Source organism: Theropithecus gelada, chromosome 6, assembly GCF_003255815.1.
Source record: "Theropithecus gelada isolate Dixy chromosome 6, Tgel_1.0, whole genome shotgun sequence".
In the NCBI taxonomy this organism is placed as follows: Eukaryota; Metazoa; Chordata; class Mammalia; order Primates; family Cercopithecidae; genus Theropithecus; species Theropithecus gelada.
In genome coordinates this window covers 73855778-73877465 of record NC_037673.1, presented here as the reverse complement: position 1 = coordinate 73877465, position 21688 = coordinate 73855778, and the positions used below count along the sequence as shown (strand labels likewise).

At 41.0% G+C, this 21688-nt stretch overlaps 1 protein-coding gene across 2 annotated transcripts in view; it reads right to left on the bottom strand.

The window, feature by feature from the left end:
• Window positions 1-19186, bottom strand: part of SCAMP1 (secretory carrier membrane protein 1) — a 129949-nt gene extending 110763 nt beyond the window's left edge. For both annotated transcript variants that reach the window (XM_025387825.1, XM_025387827.1), the window contains exon 1: window positions 17207-19186. In XM_025387825.1, coding sequence (XP_025243610.1) covers window positions 17207-17263 — 57 coding nt within the window. In that variant the 5' untranslated portion in view covers window positions 17264-19186. The remainder of the gene's footprint in view (window positions 1-17206) is intronic.
• Window positions 19187-21688: the final 2502 nt, after the last annotated feature.

The following is a 21688-nucleotide window of genomic DNA, read 5'->3' as shown; positions in this document are numbered from 1 at the left end:
ATCAAGTTTATACACTACACTAGACAACTTGATTAAACAAGAAAGGCCTCAAGCTGAGAGGCCCTCCCCTCAGTGAGTTCAATTTTTCCCCTACTTTATAATTCTCAGAGTTACTACAATCATATGAATTTAATAAATACTAAGAAAGTCACTCACCTGGAACAGTACTACATATTTCTAAATGCCCAATCATTTTTTTAAAAAAGGAACTAGGAAAAGCCATTAAAAACTCTGAACGAGACTCTAAGACAACAATGTATTTAGCAAAACTTTTACAACCATGATACGTGCTTAGTAATCACTAGGAATTATTCAATACATCGTGATTTTGAAAAATTCATATCATGGCAAGGGTCATAACAGTCTTACTCAAATCTAAAAGAGACTCACTTATTTTTTATAGACCCAAATCAGTCCTTAGTAAATTAGAAACTTAACTAAAGCAATCATGCCCAAGTCAACTTACCTCCTAATTAGGCATCTGAAGGACAGTGCAACTTGGAAGTAAAACAAATCACCTTAAGTTGCACTATCTGTCCACATTAACATTATATGCACCTCCCCCTCAAAAAATAATTTCATTATCGAGTACACTCTATAGATTCTACAGAAATAATTATTTGGAAACAAAACATAATTTGTGAACATAATTTGGCAAAAATTCCCTGCTGATTAATGATATGTGTAATGAACCTAAATAATATAGAAAGCAAGAAATTCTAGTTTCTTAGCCTACAGCCAAAATGACATTGAGAGGGTCTGGTCCTTTCCTTGTTTCATTTTATATTGCCAGGAGTCCTGTTTTTTTGTTGTTGTTGTTGTTGTTTTTGAGACAGAGTCTCGCTCTGTCGCCCAGGCTGGAGTGCAGTGGGGCGATCTCAGCTCACTTCTAGCTCTGCCGCCCGGGTTCACGCCATCCTCCTGCCTCAGCCTCCCGGGTAGCCAGGACTACAGGCACCCACCACCATGCCCGACTAATTTTTTGTATTTTTAGTAGAGACGGGGTTTCACTGTGTTAGCCAGGATGGTCTTGATCTCCTGACCTCGTGATCCGCCCGCCTTGGCCTCCCAAAGCGTTGGTATTACAGGTGTGAGCCACTGCGCCCAGCCACTAGCAGCACTTTTAAGCAATTGCTATGAGAAATTATTTCTCACAACATTATCCTCACCCTTATTAAAGCAATTCCATGAAACAATTTTAGTCCAAGTCCTGTCATTCCTGAGTAAACTTAGAAAAATTAACCTCTGTGTCTGAATTTCCCTACCTATAAAATGAGAGAAGTGAAGTATAACAACACATATGCCTTCTGCCTCATATTCTGCATTTACGGGAACTGAGGTAAAATAGTTCAGGCCTCATCTTCTCAGGAAGTTCTGTTTCTGCAATATGAAGAACATGCTATTCTTGTTTATTTAGCATCAAAGCATTTATCACACGTTGTATCTCCCAACCAAAGTGTGCATTATTTGACATCAGAAACTTCTCTTTATCTTGTATCCCAAGTAACTATCACGGTGTCTGATTTTTGGGAGTTCCATATACATTACTAAATAACCTACTCTTATTCCATCTTCAACAGTAACAATCTCTTGGACACAATTGAGTTTTGTCCTCTTTAATCTCTAATGTAGTCACAGTAATTATACAAAATTTTAAATAACCATAAAGACCTATTAAACTGGCAAGATCTCCACTTTAAACATAATGGCTGATAAAGACTGAGAATATGTTTTGTTTGTTTTTCAAATTATACCACTAGGTCCACTCAAAGTCGTATTAATCATCTAACCAAAATAATAGAAATTAGATGGTCCACTGGCAAAAGAATTAGATACCAAATGATATCAGATACCACAGAGGTAAAGACAGTCCTGCTAGTCCAAATTTCACATTCTATTTTGTAGCACCATATCTGAGCGATAGGAAGTACATGAAAACACGTTTTGACTGAACCATAGTCAAAAAAAGATAATATGCCTAAAGATAGAGCAGTGGCAAGAAACCAAATTACTTCTTAAAGCAATCAGTAGGGCAAAGCACTGAACATTCAGAGAATATAAACGTGTCTTACATGGATAGTAAATCCTTAAGAAAGACTTAAAAAATAAAGGTGCAATTTTATCCCCACGTGGCAACTTTCCTAGAGCTAGGGATGCTTGTTTGAGTTAGTCAGTCTTGTGGTTTTTTATCGGGTGAAGCAAGCCTAAGGTAAGTAGCATACTGCAAAAATGCAAATTAATGTATTCCCAAAGCTTGGAAGTACTTAATACATGCTTTTTCTATGTAATATAAACATTTTTAATGGAAATGTTTATAGCTGAATCTCAGGGGAACTTAACCACCACTTAGAGTTGAGTTCATAAGAAAAAGTTCTATAAACTATACGTATTGCAGGCAAACATTTCTGTGTTCTTAGCCTGGTGTTAGGGAGATTAGAGGAAGGAGTAAGTGAAATTTGCAGAGGTCTGTATTCCACTAGTAGAGGGGAGTAGGTAAGAAAGTGGGCTCTGGAACCACACAGCTTGAGGTTTGCTTCTCTACCTCCTAGCTAGGTGACCACAGGCAAATTAATTTTTCTAACTTCAGTATTTAATTGTTGTTGTTGTTGTTATGTTTCATATATAAATAGTTCCAGGAGTTTTCCTTTTGAATCAGAATAAAGAGGAATATTTTTAAATAACAGATAAAGAAAATAAATAATAATGCAAGATTATCTTTTGTTGCAACATGTAATTATTATTTATTTTACCCCTAAGCTGCCTGTATTTTCTAAAGCAGGCTCTAATTTTTTATTAACTTTCACACTTTTTGGTATTAACAGAAATAGAAACAAAAACAAGACATGCAAATTACTAGTTGCCTTACCAAGCTCAGGGACTTTAGAAGCTATTATATATCATGACTTGAAGTGAGGATAACAGTAAAAAGAACTCCTTTTTATTGTTATGACAAATCACCTTGTGATGTAGGTTTCATATAAATGTTGGAGAGTTGTGCACTTGCTTGGAGATTTTTGAAAAAGACATCTAATGTTCTTTTTTGTATATCTGAGCTATTAGTTTTTAAGGTTATGATTTCTTTTCAACATCATGGGAGGCTAGCAGGGGATGAATCCCTGATCTCACAAATGAACCTTCCCCCTCTTTGGGTATATTACTGTGGAGAATGCTTGGGTTTGGTGCTACATACTACGATTCTAAGCACTGGCCTGGGAAGCTTAACCACCATTTAGAATTTGTTTTTAAGAAAAAGTGCCAAATCGTGGTAAAATTACACCTAGTTTACCAACTCCTGGCCATAACTGGCCGATACTCCTGATGCTCTTTTCCCATTACCTACCACTTTAACAGTGCTCTCCATATATCCCAAATTATCATATGAGAATTCTAACCACCACTGGAGGATTTCCACGGATTAAATGGCTGCCATTAGCATGTATATAACTTGGCCATTGCTTATTTCTCTTGAAGAAAGTGGGAACTTACAGTATTTGCCATGTACAGAATGCTTCCAGAATATGCATTGTTTTCACTGTTTGAGAAGCAAAATTCTTTAATAGCTACATATACTAAATTATTTGCATTCAAATGTTTTGTTTTCTTCTATTATCAATCAAATTATAATTATTAATGTATAACTATCACAAATCTCTCCTTCCTAATTTGATTTCGGCAATACTCAAAATGCATAACGCTTTACACTATACCTTATCCTTTGCTTTAAGAGTTTAAGGTGTTTCAATATTTCTGCTTATATGCAAAAATGTATTATGTAATTCAACTGTATTCTGTAAAATAAATGGAAGTATTTCTTTTAAGGAAGCATTTACTTTTTTAAAAAAGGAAAAGTATCAAGTTGCTAATACAATGTGTTCATAATTACATTCTAAAACCAAGTGTAAAACCTGCTATTAAATTTGTTTTTAAGCATTAAAGTATGCAAAGACTTAGAAGCAGTTGCAAAAGTAGCTCTAGCAATTTTAGAAGCTGGGCAAGTTAATATATACTCTGAAAACCTGGTGACTACCAGGTATTTGCAAGCCATTTTTGCATGAAATATGAGGGCTTTTTCAGAAAAAATACTTCATCTCCTTTGCACGAACACAAATTAAGAATACTGAGATTTTTGACAAGTGTGCCAAGATCATTCAATGGGGAATGAACAATCTTTTCAACAAATGGTGCTGGAACAACCATTATAACCACATGCAAAACAACAAAGTTGACCTTACCTCATACCAAATACAAAAATTAACTCAAAAGGAATCATAGACCTAAATGCAAGAGCTAAAACTATAAAACTCTGAAGAAAACACAGGGATAAACCTTCTTTACCTCAGATTTGGCGAAGGATTCTTAGACGTGACACTAAAATACAAACAACAAAAAAATAGGTAATTTGAACTTAACAAAAGTAAAAGCTTTTGTGCTTCAAAAGATGTTATCAAGAAAGCAGACAACCCAGAAAATGGAGGGGGGGAAGTCACAAATCACATACCTGACAAAGGTATGTATCCAGGATATATAAAAACTCTTAAAACTCAATAATAAAAAAGACAAATAACCCCATCTAAAAATAGCCAAAGGATCTGAACAGACATCAAAGAAAATACGCAAATGCCAATAAGTAAATGAAAAGATCCTCAACATCGTTAGTTATCAGCAGACTGCAAATCAAAACTACAAGACACCACTTCGCCCCCACTAGGATGACTAGAATAAAAAACAGGTAATAGCAAGTGTTAACGAGGATGCAGAGAAATCTACATACTTATACACTGCAAGCAGGAATACAAAATAGTGCAGCCACTTTGGAAAAGGGTCTGGAAGTGCCTCCATAATTAAACAGAGTTACCATACGACTAAGCAATTCCACTTGTAGGTATATATCCCCAAAAGAATTTAAAACAGGTGATCAAACAAAACACTTGTACAGGAATGTTTATAGACACATTACCTGTAATAGCCAAAAAACAGAAACAACTTAAGTGTCCAGCAACTGATAAAGTAACATTACTAATTCTGAAAAGCACCCAAAGCCAAATGCCAAGGAGAAGGGGATTACTGGATTGCTCTCTGGGTATAGATCTGCAAGGCTTCTGCACAGAAAGGAGAACACGGGCTTCAACACTAGTCTACTATATGAAGTCAAAAGCTGCAGGACATTACAGACTGCCTCAGTAGGAACAAGGGAACTGAAATGAAAGTTGTAAGAAGACTTGTTACAAGGTTAAATCTAACCAAACTCCATGTCACCTTTTTATATCCTACACCTGGTGAAAGTAGGGAAATTATCCCTTGTGATTTAAAAACATCTTACAATATTTGCAAATGTATTACTCCGCTATACCACCAAAAACTGTAGGTCTAAATACAGGCTTAACTCTATCATAGTTTTGGCAAGAAAATGTTACTTTACACTTACTGTTTAGCAATTCTGGTTGAAACAGACAGACTCAGTCAGGTCACCCCAAATGCTGGGAGCAGGAAAATATTTTAAAGATACATACAGAAAGAAGAATGCCAGGTTTCACAGAGATTGAAATTCTTCATGACATGGCACATCCCTTGTAGTTAAAAAGCAGCTCTAATGAGGGACAGGAATTCTTGAAAATGGCCTTCAAAAGCCTAGTGAGATGACTGCTATTCCACTGCTTTCGACAAGTACCTTTGTTAAGATCAGCCAGCTGAGGCCAGGGTGGCAAGGGTCACATCCTAGAGGACATCATCACAAATGTGTAAGCTACCATGAGGGCTGCTCCCTCAGCAGAAGCTGAGGCTCAGAGTATAGCTGGTCTCTGAACATAAAGCATCCTCTCTAGCTGAAATGATCACACTCAAGTCCAATATCCAATACAGTCGATATATTAGAACACAGAAAATGCAGGAATACCTAGTTTCATTGTACTTCATAGATACTGCCTTTTTTTAAAAAATAAATTGAAGGTTTGTGGCAACCCTGCATCAAGCAAGTCTTGCAGCACCGTCTTCCCAACAACAGATGTGCTCACTTCACGTCTCTAGTGTCACACTATGGTAATACTCGCAATATTTCAAACTTTTTCATTATCATTATGTCTGCTATGGTGATCTGTGATCAGTGATACTTGTTGTTACTATTTGTAATTGTCTTGGGGTGCCACAAACCAGGCCTATAATACTGCAAACTTGATAAATGTTGTGTGTCCTGGCCGGGCACGATGGCTCACGCTTGTAATCCCAGCACTTTGGGAGGCCATGGTGGCTGGATCACCTGAGGTCAGGAGTTCAAGACCAGCCTGGCCAACATGATGAAACCCCATCTCTACTAAAAATACAAAAATTAACCGGGTGTGGTGGTGCATACCTATAGTCCCAGCTACTCAGGAGGCTAAGGCAGGAAAATCGCTTGAATCTCCGAGGCAGAGGTTGCAATGAGCCGAGCTCATGCCACTGCACTCCAGCCTTGGAGACAAGAGTCTCAGAAAAAAAAAATTGTGTGTCCTGACTATTTCACCAACCAGCTGTTCCCCTCTGTCCCTCTTCTTGGGTCTCCCCATTCCCTGAGACATAACAATGTTGAAATTAGGCCAATTAACAACCCTACAATGGCCTCTAAGTGTCCGAGTGAAAGGAAGAGTCATGCAACTCTCATTTTTAAATCAAAATGTAGAAATGATTAAGTTCAGTAAGGAAGACAAGCTGCAAGCCAAGATAGGCCAAAGCTAGGCTTCTTTGGGCCAAAGAGTTGTGAATGCAAAAGAAAAGTTCTCGAAGAAAATTAAAAGTGCTACTCCAGTAAACACACAAATGATAAGAAAACGAAACAGCCTTCTTGTAGTATGAAGCAAGGTTGAGCAGTCTGGATAGAAGATTAACCACAACATTCCCCTAAACCAAAGCCTAATCCAGACCAAGACCCTAACTCTCTTCAACTCTATGAAAGCTCGGAGAGGTGGAAGCCAGCAGAGGTTGGTTACGAGGTTTAAGGAAAGAAGCTGTCTCCATAACATAAAAGTGCAAGGTGCAGTGGCACGATCTCAGCTCACTACAACCTGCACCTCGCTGGTTCAAGCAATTCTCCTGCAGAGTCTCCCGAGTAGCTGGGACTACAGGCACCTGCCATCACACCCAGCTAATTTTTTGTATTTTTAGTAGAGACAGGGTTTCACCATGTTGGCCAGGCTGGTCTCAAACTCCTGACCTCAGGTGAACTACCTGCTTCGACCTCTCAAAGTGCTGGGATTACAGGCCTGAGCCACCACGCCCAGCCTAAACAACTGATTTTCAAAAGGAGGTAAAACAGTCTTATGTTGGAAGAAGATGCCATCTAAGACTTTCTGAGCTAGAGGCAGGACACGTCAATGCCTGGCTCCAAAGCTTCAAAGGACAGGTTTACTCCCTTGTCAGGGGAAAATGCAGCTGGTGACTCTAAGTTGAAGCCAATGTTCATGTACCACTCCAAAAATCCTAAGGCCCTTAAGAATTATGTTAAATCTACTTTGCCTGTGCTTTAGAAATGGAACTACAAAGCTTGGATGAGAGCACATTCGTTTGCAGCATGGTATACTGAATATTTTAAGCCCACTAAAATTAAACAGATAAGGAGTTGCTTCTTATGGATGAGCAAAGAAAGTGTTTTCTTGAGATGTAATCTACTCCTGGTGTTAAATCTATAAATTACACCTTGGGCAGTATGGCCATTTTCAAGATACTGATTCTTACTATCCACGAGCATGGAATGTTCTTCCATTTGTTTGTGTCCTCTTTGATTTCATTGAGCAGTGGTTTGTAGTTCTCCTTGAAGAGGTCCTTCACATCCCTTGTAAGTTGAATTCCAAGGTATTTTATTCTCTTTGTAGCAATTGTGAATGGGAGTTCACTCATGATTTGGCTCTGTTTGTGTTATTGGTGTATAGGAATGTTTGTGATTTTTGCACACTGATTTTGTATCCTGAGACTTTGCTGAAGTTGCTTATCAGCTTAAGGAGATGTTGCAAGGATCTAGAACTAGAAATACCATTTGACCCAGCCATTCCATTACTGGGTATATACCCAAAGGATTATAAATCATGCTACTATAAAGACACATGCACACGTATGTTTATTGCGGCACTATTCACAATAGCAAAGACTTGGAACAAAACCAAATGTCCATCAGTGATAGAAATAAGAAAATGTGGCACATATACACCAAGGAATACTATGCAGCCATAAAAAAGGATGAGTTCATGTCCTTTGCAGGGACATGGATGAAGCTAGAAACCATCATTCTGTGCAAACTATCGCAAGGACAGAAAAACAAACACTGCATGTTCTCACTCACAGGTGGGAACTGAACAATGAGAACACTTGGACACAGGGTGGGGAACATCACACGCCAGGGCCTGTCGTGGGGTGGGGGAGGGGAGGGATAGCATTAGGAGGAATACCTCATGTAAATGACGAGTTAATGGGTGCAGGACACCAACATGGCACATGTATACATAAGCAACAAACCTGAACATTGTGCACATGTACCCTAGAACTTAAAGTATAATAATAATTTTTTTAACAAAAGAAAGAAATCTACTCCCGGTGAAGATGCTTGTGAATATTGTTGAAATGACAGCAAACAATTGAGAACAGCACATAAAATTAGTTGATAAAGCAGTGGCAGGGTTTGAGAGGACTGACTTCAACTTTGAAAGAAGTTCTACTGTGGGTAAAATGCTACCAAACAGCACAGCATGCTACAGGTAAATCTTCCGTGAAAGGAAGAGTACACTAATGTGGCAAACTCCATCACTGTCTCATTTTAAGAAACTGCCACAGCTACCCCAAACTTCAGCAACCACCACCCTGATCAGTCAGCAATCATCAACAATAAGGAAAGATGCTCTAACAACAAAAAGATTATGAGTCGCTGACGGTTCTGATGATCGTTAGCATTTTTTCGCATTATTGTTAAATTAAGGTATATACACTTTTTAGACATGTTACTGCACACTTAATACACTACAGTATACTATAAACATAACTTTTACGTGCACTGGGAAACAGCAAATTCACGTAACTTGCTTTATTGCAGTATTCACTTTATTAAGGTGATCTGGAACCAAACCTGCAGTATCTCTGAGGTATGTCTGTATGCATCTCTATAGGTTATCCAACTTCTGCTTGAATTTCCTGCAAGTGCTGGAGAATGCCCTACCAAAAGACCATTGTCAGGCCATGCTAGCAGATTTTTAAATATCTATTTGGACGAAATTTACCTTCAAGTAAACTTTGCCAGTTAACCTTAGATTCTTTTTCTAAAGCAACAAATAACAAGTTTATTCACGTAACTAAGAACCCTTTAGGTATCTGATGGGAGCGCTCCTATTTCCCTTTAGCCCTCTGTAGACTAAACCTGCTGAGTAACTGAAACTTAAATTGTTCTTCCTATAACTTGATTCCAGTCCCATGACCATTTTGACTGTCCTCTTTGGGCATATCCTAGTATTTTCACAGCACTCTTTAAATACGCACTTGCAATTAAGAACAATATCAGGCTATTAGACCAGAATACTGTAGGATTATTAATTTTAAGGAACTGATCACTAATTTCATTAAGCCAATATATATTTTTCAGCAACTGTATCACACTGGTGGTTCATATTAAGGAAACAACCAATAAATTATTTGGATCTGCATTTATCACTATTAAATATTAATTGTATCCCAAAAAAACTTTTGGTAATATCAGCATAAGAACAGTTTAGTTTGAAAAATTTCATAATCGCCATCATCTCATATGACTGTAGTTAAAGCTACAGGGCCAAAATGAAACTGTGTTCAAAGCCTAGTTTTGTCACGTGGCACAGCAGCCTCCTACGGCAGCAGCCTTCCACTGGCCATATGAGATGCTCAACCCAGACAAAAAGTTTTCTAAATATCTTAAGAATATTGACCATGGCAACTGATACTTCACCCTAAATAAAGATTGTCTCAAAAAGAATGACGAATGTGGTTTTTAAGGCATGGTTTGAACTCTGGTAAGATTAAAAAGAAACTGTTAAGAGAGAGCCTGGACTAAAGAAACAGTTCAAAATAAATAGAAACTTCGGGGCTCCGAATTTTTAATGGGCAAGAAGCAGGCCAAAAATGCCACTCGGCTGCAACAGGGCTCATTCTTTTTTTTTTTTTTTTTATTTTATTATTATACTTTGAGTTCTAGGGTACATGTGCATAACGTGCAGGTTTGTTACATATGTATACTTGTGCCATGTTGGTGTGCTGCAGCCATCAACTCGTCAGCACCCATCAACTCGTCATTTACATCAGGTATAACTCCCAGTGCAATCCCTCCCCCCTCCCCCCTCCCCATGATAGGCCCCGGTGGGACCTCTCAGAGGGTGGAGTCAAAAGCAGAAGAAAATAACAGGTGAAGGAACCAATACTAGGTAGCAGAACTGGGCCCTAATCAAGAAACACTCATTGTCCCCAATGTAGGGGACCCTAACAACATGTGCCTGGCTAGATTTCAGAATCGCTACAGATCAGCAGCTGCTACACGCCTCCCACTCTTTCCCTATTTGAATGGGAGTGTCTACTGAAGTTATCCTATGACTGCCTTGCCATTTTATGCTGGGTGTATCTTCAGTTCATAGGTCTGTCTCCAGTCAAGAAGTGGGGCCTACTGCTTGCCACTCCTTTCAAAATCTAGGCTGAACTTGTGCCTTGTTTTGACCAACAGAATATAGCAGAAGTGGCATATGACTCAAGAAGTCTTGTAGCTTCAGCTCTTGCCTTCTGGGAGCACTGATGCTACTATGCACAAAGCCCAATTATTACTAGTAGAGAGGCTACATGAAAGACAGCCAATTGCTGTGCCCACTGACATCTCCAGGTAACCAGCAGGCACTTGGGTAAGGACATCTGAAACCATAAACCAGGTGACTGAAGCCACTTAAGTAACTCCAGAAAAGAATATTAAAAAATAGAAAAAACCTGCCCAGCTAAGTCTAGCTCAAATAACAGAATCATGAGCAAATAATTGTTATTGTAAGCCATTATATTTTGGGATTGTTACATAGCAACAGATAAGTGAGACAGTGGTAAATAAGATAATGATGTATCTTACAAAGGATGGCATCTTAAGTTGATGAAATAAAACAGCAGCTCGATATGTGCTTTTTAAAAATATTAACATGAGGAAAAATGAGCAGGAATTCATGCAGTTGACATGAACGTAAAATAACACATGCCCACAAACTACAACCACTGTGTTCCAGATTAATGTTAAAAGATAGTTTTCAAAGTGTGACAATCACAAAAGAAATCCTCAGAATACTTTCCTAGTGCTATCCAATCTCCCAACTCAAAATTGTTTATCTTTTTTGTTTGTTTTTGGGGTTTGTTTTTCTTTTTGAGACAGGGTCTCACTCTGTTGCCCTCCAGCCTCAGTCTCCCAAGTATCTTAGACTACAGGTGTGCACCACCACACCCAGCTAACTTAAATTTTAGTAGAGATGGGAGTCTCACTACATTGCCCAGGCTGTTCTCAAATTCTTGGGTTCAAGCAATCCTCCTGCCTTGGCTTCCCAAAGCACTGGGATTACAAGCATGAGCCATCATGTCCAGCCTCAAAATTTTAAACAGATAAGGGAGGAGTGAAATCAACTTGTAAGTATCATTGTCAATGTAAATGAAATCGATGGATGACATTCTTGATGTTACAAAATGAAAATTAAGGTCTGAATGTTTATGTTTCCTTAAAAATCACATGCTGAAACCTATTAACAACGTGATGGTATTAGAAGATGAAGACTTTGGGAGGTGATCAGGTCAGCAGTGCTCTGCTCTCAAGAATGGGATTAATATCCCTATTTAAAAAAAAAGGCCCCAGAGGCCAAGTGTGGTGGCACACATCTGTAATCCCAGCACTTTGGGAGGCTGAGGCAGGTGGATCACTTGAGGCCAAGAGTTCAAGACCAGCCTGGCCAATATAGTGAAACCCCGTCTCTACTAAAAATACAAAAATTAGCTGGGCATGGTGGCACGCACCTGTAATCCCAGCTACTCAGGAGGCTGATGCACGGGAATTGCTGGAGGTGGAGGTTGCAGTGAGCCAAGATCGCACCACCGCACTCCAGCCTAGGCAACAGAGTGAGAGACTCCATCTCAAAAAAAAAAAAAAAAGGCTAGGCATGGTGGCTCACGCCTGTAATTCCAGCACTTTAGAAGGCCAAGGCGGGCGGATCACAAGGGCAAGAGATTGAGACCATCTTGGTCAACATGGCAAAATCTGGTCTCTACTAAAACACAAAAAATTAGCCGGGCATGGTGGTGCACGCCTGTAATCCCAGCTACTCAGGAGGCTGAGGCAGGGGAATTGCTTGAACCCAGGAGATGGAGGTTGCAGTGAGCTGAGATTACACCACTGCACTCCAGCCTAGCCGACAGAGCAAGACTCCATCTCGAAAAGAAAAGAAAAGAAAAGAAAAGAAAAGGGCCCCAGAGAGCTGCCATCCCCTTCTGCCACGTGAGGACACAAAGAAGATGCAATCAATGAGGAAGAGGCCTTCACCATACACTGAATCTGCTGGGACCTTGATTCTGGACTTCATAGCCTCCAGAGTTCTGGGCAATAAATTTCTGTTGTTTATAAATTACCCACTGTGAGGTACTATATTTTGTTATAGCAGCCCAAACAGACTGAGACAAAAGAATAACACACTTGAATTATGGGTCTTCTTCAATTTTCAACTTCGACTCTTAGAATGCCACTAGATTACGGTAACTTAAAAGATAACCTAAGTGAGAATGCTGAATTTTAGGCCATTTCTAAAAAAAAAATTTCGATAGACTAAAATTAATTTTTTTGAGGCCAAAACAAAATGGGCACTATGCTCAATTTTAATATGGAGACATTTTATTAGGGAGGAACTATGTGTCGTGAAAAAGCATCAGAATTCAGACAACCTTGGTCTAGTCCAGCAGGCTGACATAGGCAAAGCACTTAATTACTTTTAGCTTTGATTCCTTGACTATGATCAGTCAAACAGCTACTACCAGCACTCCAGAAGAGCCAAAAGGAACATAAATTTCACCGAAATCATAGCTAAGCATACAGAGATTATTAAACATAAATTTTTTTTTGAGATGAGTCTCGCACTGTCGCCCAGGCTGGAGTGCAGTGGTGTGATCTTGGCTCACTGCAGCCTCCACCTCCCAAGTTCAAGCAATTCTCCTGCCTCAGCCTCCCAAGTAGCTGGGATTACAGGTGCCCGCCACCACGCCCAGCTAATTTTTTGTATTGTTGGCAGAGACGGGGTCTCACTATGTTGGCCAGGCTGATCTCGAAAACTCCTGACCTCGTGATTCGCCCGCCTTGGCCTCCCAAAGTGCTGGGATTATAGGCATGAGCCACCGCGCCCAGCCATTAAACAGAATTTCTTAAATTACTATTAATACTAAATATTAGTACCTAATTAAAACCACCATACATTAAGCTCTTATTATATGCTAAATATATGTTCATCTAATCCTATTTACAATCCTATAGAGAACGTACTATTACCCTATTTTACAAAATAGTAAACTGAGTCTTAAAGAGGTTAAGTAACTTTCCAAGGTCTCACAACCAGTTAGCGACAAAGCCAGCATCAAGCCCAGATCTTTTCAAATTCTTGAGCCAAAACTTTTTAATCCTATCCTCTGCTGCCTCCCAACAAGAGCCTCAACTCTAACCTCCAAATACAAAACAAGAATTTTGGTATCAAAAATGCAACCAGGGAGCACATACAGCGTCACCAGCAATGGACTAGAAATCAGGAGATCTAAGTTCTAATGCCAGTTCTATACTACCTACACATGGGCATAAGACAATAAGCAAGTGTGCCTCTGTGGGCTTTGTTTTTTAATCTTTGGGATCTGACTGAATATATTTTAATAATTTGCCTTCCTAGCTGTGAAATTCTAATTCTCCTCATAATTTATAAATTATATTAACTTAAATGTTATTTCCATAATGAACTATCCTATTCAATCAATTATCATATGTTAATATGCAAAAGTATATTAGAAAGCATGAAGATTTTCTGACCACTTACTAATTTCTCCCTCCTATGAACAAACTGCACTTGTTCTGGCACTTAACCATACACTCTTATGCTGACTTGTAAGAGCCTATATTGCTGACCTCTCCTGGTTATTAAACTCTCCCCTTTTATTCATTTTCCAAGCATATTTGTCTCACTGTTAGACTAATAGCCATAAGGACAGAGATATTTCTTCAGTATTTGTCGAATGAATAAATAAACTCAACGAAAAACAAAGGACATACAGCAATTCTTCAATAATTACATGTTGACTATGTAGAAAATATTTTTCCCTCTCTAGCTTTAAAACCCCATTTTAACAGCTCAAGAGTGGATCTTCAGAAACTTCTACATACTTAATCATCTATTTTATTTTGGACCACTAAGATTTCCAGTTATTCCAAGTTTCTTGATGTGTAATGAGAACCATTCAAATTTCATAAAACCATTCACTGAGCCTAGCACAACCACTAGAATATAAAGCAGGGGCTCAACCAAAAAAAAAAAAAAAAAAAAAAAAAGAATTGAATCCAGCAAATAACCTTACAACAACCAATAAATCAAGTAAACCACTATGGTTATATTATATAAGGAGAACAGACTCAAACTGCTTTCATGATATGGCTCAAACAAAGATGCTTGCAAAATTATTCCTAACATAAAAGTGAAGGAAAAGAAATGTTAAAAAATGAAAAAGGCAATGGAAACCAAATAGGATTTAATGAAAAAGAAATCAGCATAGTTACCAAATGCGAAATATCATATACTTGAAAATAAGAGCTTTATCTTCAAATACTGAAAATAAAAAGATTTGAAAAATGATCGGCCAGGCACGGTGGCTCACGCCTGTAATCCCAATACTTTGGGAGGCCGAGGTGGGCAGATCACAAAGTCAGGAGTTCAAGATCAGCCTGGCCAACAAAGTGAAACCCCAACTCTTATAAAAATACAAAAAGTTAGCCAGGCGTGGTGGCAGGCACCTGTAATCCCAGCTACTAGGGAGGCTGATCATAAAGTAACACAAATGAGTCTGGGAACATTTCAGATTTAAGTAGAGTATCAGAAATGTTATTTCAAAAATCACTTTTACATAAATATAAGAAAAAGTAAAAAGACAAAATATAGATATTAAACTATACTTTTGAGAGGAAGAGGGGCAGGTGAATATAAATGGAAATGGAAAAATATAGGGTCAGACACACTGACAGTGCTATAACAGTCACCAAAATCAGAGAAAGATCATAAGCAGAAATGTGTGTACAACCAAGTCTCCCTTAGACCTAAATGATGTCCCTGAAGCATTTTTCAAACTTGAATAATCATTGTCCTGAGTCCATCCACTTATAAAGATTTATAATGTTATGCCACAATGAATATTTAAAACAACTCCTAGGTTTAGAATTACAGCAACTTTATGAATGTCACAAGAGGAAAAGTGTCATGGCAATAATAGATGTCACAAAAGGACAGTCTGGGCTAAGATGAAGACAATGTCTTGCCCTAACAAGAAAGCCAGTTAATATGAAATGAACCATGAAATGGAATGACCAAGTAGAAAATACACTGCCAAATCGTCAGATGCTGAATAAACAGTGTCAATGAATTATCTGAATTAAGAAAGGCTAAAAGGTTCTTGATGTTTTATCTTCAAAATATTTTAAAATAACACCCATTTAACAATTTATGAACGGTCTCTTTAAAAAGTCTACCATTTAAGAATAACCCGATTTTCCACAACAATAGAAGCAAGTCCAATACTAATTGAAACAAAACTGCCAGGGGAAAAAAAAAAAATGTCTTAAAATGCAACCATGTCACTGAAAGGTACAGGACAGTCGTACTGAATTTTCTTAAGTGACATTAGGGACAATGAAACAGTGACTGAGTCTAATTCTACACTGCTACAAAGTGAGTGGAGTTGTCAATAATAATCAGGATCATTTCATTAAAATAATCCTCCTTGGAATTATCAGGCATTTAATAATCAGAGCAGAAATATTTTTCCTCTTCCAGGATTCTTACTGAAAGATAAAATCAGGAGTAAAAAGATGTAAACTCAACAAGCCAGAAGTGACACCTGTGTGACCACAAATTAAGAGTTAGTTTTATTCTGTGTGATTGCAAATTAAAGTTACTATTGCCCACGGCCGGGGGGGATTGAGAAACAACTTCAACCAACAGTTGGAAACAAATTACACGTGCTAACAGTTACACTCATTAGGAAATCCAGAATACTTTCAAAGAGAGTTATTTAGATGTTGCATTCATTTAAACGCAGGCGACGAACATCTCAGCTGCCTTCCTTTGCAGGATTCTGTGCCAAGCCCTTCCGAAGCTGGGGTTGATAAGGTCGACTCCAAGAAGAAAAGCAGCTCAAGTGGGAAATGGTATCCTCATATGGCCCAGAGAACCGGTGACGCACTAGGTGCTTGGAAAATATCCCATCGTTTACCTTGCTAGAAGCAGCTGGGTAGGGAAGAGGTCGTCCACGTGCACTATTGTTTTCCAGATATGTTTATTTATTTTTAACTTCTGCTTTGGTATCAATACCCTCAACCTCAGCCTAACGAGGAGAGGGGGGATGGCAGCGCCACTGGTGGTATTTGGGTGCAACACAAGTTTAAAAAATGAAAACACAACCTTTTTTTTTTTTTTTTAATTGCAGTATACTCGGTGCCCTCACCTCTCTCCTCCTCCACACCTCTGCCATCACCCCACGCAGCTCTCCGCCGCCGCCACCTCGGGTCCCCATGACAACCCCACCCCAGGGCGGGCCCCCCTCCGCCGCCTCCCGGCCCTGCCAGCGACACTTGCCTGGCAAGGGGCGACTCCACCTGCCCTCGGCTCTCACTCTCCCCGCTCCTGAGAGGCGGACCAGGACCCCTCCAGGCGCGCGGGCCCAGTCCGGGCTGCAGGCACGACCCTCACCAGTCGGGGACGTGTGGAAGGGCGGCCGGGCACGAGCTGAGGAGGTTCCACCTCCAAAGCCCAAAACCAAACGAGTGACGCGGGGCCGGGGGCCAAATGGGGTACTGCGGCCCCGCGCCCCTCTCTGGGCTGCCAAGGGGAGCCGAGGGGCAGGCGCAGTGGGCGAGAAGGAACTCGTCCGTTTTCACAAACAACGACGCGTCGCGGCGGCAGGAGATGCTGGGGCCGAAGCTCACCTTGAAGGGATTGTTGAGATCCGGGTCGGCAAACGGGTTACTGTCGAAATCCGACATCTCTCTGGCTCTCGGCGTCACCTACCCGACCCAGGCGCTGAGAGAGAGACGAGGCGAGGCCGCCGCCCCCCTGCGCGCTCACGTCGCCGCCGCTGAGCAGATCCGGGTGCAGCTCGCGGGCCACCCAGCCGGCCGCGCCACTGAGCATGCCCGGTGCGGCGGGCTCCCGGCCGCGGCGCCGCTCGCGTTCGCCGTCCCGTTCCTCCAGGTCCGGATCGCACGCTCCGGGCTTTGGCTGCGACCGAGTAGGGAGTTGGGGCGTAGGAACCGGGAACTGAGAGCGGATGAAAAGCGTCCCACACGCCACGAGCCCGCGGGATTCTCGGAGAGTATGGGACGCTTACCCTCCGCTCTCAGCCGGAGGCCGGCTGCGTCCGGCCCTGCTCGGTCTTCTGAAGACCAATTTCAAATCAGCTCCCCGGGGCCCAGCGTGACTTAGGGAAGTGGTGGCATTTTGTGGGAAGGACGCACACTTGCCAGGTTGGGGGAGGCAGCCTGAGTCGCGGGCCGCGCACCCCGGGAGCAGTGCCGTTAGACCATCGGACGCGGGCACTGGAGAGGCCACTGCACCGCCAGCCGCAGATCACCTCCCCGGGGCGGGGACGCGGCCGCTGCTACGGGTTTTTGAGCACTCGTGACCCCACCTGAGAATCCCGGCCTCCCATCTTCCGGTTTCTCTGACTCTAAGTTGCTGCTAAATCACGGAGAGCAGCCTTGGCGCTGCCGGTCCCAGCTTGATCCAAGGAGCCTGGAGAAGGAGATGAGATTCAGTCCGAAGGGCCGGCCCTGGCTGCCATCCTCCGGAATCTGCAAAATGGCTACTTCTTCAGAAATAATGGGAGAGGGATGGTAAGAGGCCAGAGATCAAGGCCCTCGAGTATTAACTCTAGCATTTGGGCACCAAATAGACACTTTTGGATTTTTCCTAGTCTTTTCCAACACCAAGGACGAGATGATCAAAAGATATGTTAAGAAATTCATTTGTACTGGCCGGGCGCGGTGGCTGATGCCTGTAATCCCAGCACTTTGGGAGGCCGAGGCGGGCGGATCACAAGGTCAGGAGTTCGAGACCAGCCTGGCCAATATGATGAAACGCCCGTCTCTACTAAAAATACAAAAATTATCCGGGGGTGGTGGCGGACGCCTGTAGTCCCAGCTACTCAGGAGGCTGAGGCAGGAGAATCGCTTGAACCCGGGAGGCGGAGGTTGTAGTGAGCCGAGATCGGGCCACTGCATTCCAGCCTGGGAGACAGAGCGAGACTCCGTCTCAAAAAAAAAAAAAAAAAAAAAATCAGTACCATTCCTTCCCCCGACCCCGCCCCACCACCAAACTTATTGAAAGAGCATTGCTTTCCTCACTTTTCCTTCTGCCCTAACAGAAAAGCCCTTAGATGAAGCTACAGAAAGCCAGAATTCTTTTGACTTGGTGGGTACCGGAGGGTTGGAAGAATCTAGATTGAGTATTCCTTGGCGTTTGGGGAGCTTGCTCTATGCAAAGTCACCTAGGAAATGATACTTCCCCCACTGTGAAACACTAGCTAGAGATGACAGACAAAAAGCACATTTGTTGTAATCTCCCTTTGACGGGATCTAGGTTGGAATAGATGTCGAAGCAGCTGCTTCTAGGTAGTCAACGAAGATGTCAACTAGTAAATGACAACAGACAAGGATGATCACAGCAGAGTTGTAAGATTCTAGATATCAAAAAGTGCAAGCAGTCTATTGTACTCACCATCGCATCCTCAGCAGCTGCCCAGTGCCCGGTTTTAACTTGCTGCTCAGTGTATGTGTCATGTTTTAATCCCAATTCTGATACTACCTGTGCTATTCTTTTCACCTCTCTGAGTCTGTAAAGGATTATTTAAGAATTAACATAAACAAGATACAGAAAAGTGTCCTGCATATATACGTAGTGCCTAAGAAATATTGGTTGAATGTCAAAAGTGGCAAGGAGGCTCAGTATGTTCTTACACGCTTTGCCTCTTTTCTCCCAAGCAAGGATGTCCTTGCCCAGCTCATCTGCTCCTCTCACCACTTTTGCCCTCACTCCCTCCACCTGTCCTCCAAATGACTCAAAATAATCAGCACTATTTATTATGCATCTACTATGTTCCAAGACAATGAGGATCAACTGAGCCTGCATTGCAGAATGGAAATTTCCAACTATGTTGTGTTTACAGCTAATGATATTTGCACCTAACGCAAAGGTTTGCAGACTTTACTGTTATAGAATAATTTGGAATACCTGTTGAAGATGCAGACATCCACCTCACCATACCTCCTAAGATTCCGCTTGAAAGGATCTGAGATAGGGGCTCTGGATCTGCATTTTTTATTTTTTACATCTCTATACATTATTTTACATAAATGTATACATGGAGTCATGACATACATATTGAATTTTTCACTTAAAAATTTTTTTATTCCTTGTATTCCCTCTTCTCTTCCCCTACATTAACAACCTAGTACATTTCTTTAAATATTCTTATAATAGTGTATATCTATACTTACATAAAATAACATGTAATTGTATAAAAACATAATACATATCCATGCAGATATACATGCACTCTAATACTGAGCTTTGGCATTGTCTTGAAAAAGTGAGATATGCATATTTTTCTGCAGCTGTTTTTCTCAATACTTATGGCAGAGTTTCTCAGCAAGATGTGCATTGGCAGACAAACAATCTTAAGGTTTCTTCCCCTAGTATGCCACATACACATAAAAATATTACCACTTTTTATGTGTAGCATGCCCATAGAGTGAAAAGGGAAGCATGGCCTAATGGAAACCATACATCTAATTCATTATTCTTAACAACTGCAAAAATCAGCGTATGTAAAGGATCTCAGGTGATTTTTTTTTTTTTTAGACCAAGTCTTACTCTGTCACCCAGGCTGGAGTGCTGTGGCACAATCTTGGCTCACTACAACCTCCACCTCCCTGGTTTAAGCAATTCTCCTGCCTCAGCCTCCCGAATAGTTGGGATTACAGGCATGCACTACCACACCCGGCTAATTTTTGTATTTTTAGTAGAGACAGGGTTTCACTATGTTGGCCAGGCTGGTCTTGAACTCCTGACCTCAAATGATCCAGGCCGCCTCTGCCTCCCAAAGTGCTGGTATTACAGGCATGAGCCACCATGCATGGCCGACCTCAGATGATTTAGATGGTGGCTGACCACACTTTGGGAACACTAATATGAGGACATGCAGACATATGGTCCATGGGTAAGGGTCTTAATCTGTTTGTGTTGCTATAAAGGGATACGGGAGGCTGGATAATGTATGAAAAAAAGAGGTTTATTTGACCCATGGTTCTGCAGGCTATCAGCTTCAGATGAGGGCCTTATGCTGCTTCCACTCATGGCAGAAGGCAAAGGGGAGCCTTCGTGCAGAGATCACATGGCTAGAGTGCAAGATGGGGCATCAGGGGAGAAAAAGGGAGAAGATGATGCTAGGCTTTTTTCAACAACCTGTTCTCAAGGGTGATAATTCACTCTCAGGAGAATAGCACCAAGCCATTTGTGAGGAATTCACTCATATGGCCCAAACACCTCCCATCAGGCCCCAACTCCAGCACTGGGACTCATATTTCAACATGACACTTTGCAGGTCCAAAGCCATACCCAAACCATAGCAGGGAGCTTATTAATTTATTAGCCTCCATGAAATTTAGAATTATAGAATGTGAGAGCTGAGAAGCCTGTCTCATGATTGAAGAAACTGGAGTTTGGACAGGTTAAGTAATTTGTCTCAGACACCAAGGAAGTGAATGGGGAAATGTGGAACAGAACTCAGGTCTCTTGACTCCTGTTTTAGACATTAAATGAATAGGTTATTAAATGAATTATTCCATATGAATAATTTCATGTAGAAGGAAGAAATGCTATGTGCAAGGTAGACAGAAAGTACACAAGAAGCCTCATTTGGTGCAGGAGTTCATTTTACGGAAGCTACCTCCTAAATTTAGTAGAACAAAACCAGTCTATGCCCCCTCTCCTGCAAACCAACAGTTTGATCTTGATCATGTCAACTCACCTTTCTAACCAGAGTTTCTACTCTAGTACATCATTCAAGTATTTCTTGAGCAACTAAAACAGTGATGTTGTGGATAAAGCAGTAAACCAGATACAAGGGTAAGGCCTGCTCCAGAAAACTTCCTACAAGGCCTAGAACATGGCTAAATGATATCTCAGATCCTTTGGACAGTTCTAACATTCTATTAATCTGGGACAGTGGCTCACTCCTCCCTAACCCTATTTCTTTTTCCCTCAGAGTGTGCCTCACACCATCATCATGCTGCTTCTACTCAGTCTGACACATTTCATTGGTGAACCTATTAAGCAGGGTCTAGAGTCTGAATTCCTTGTTTTCTAAACTGCCTAGCTTATAGCTGGGGAATGCTAGGAAAATGCCAAGT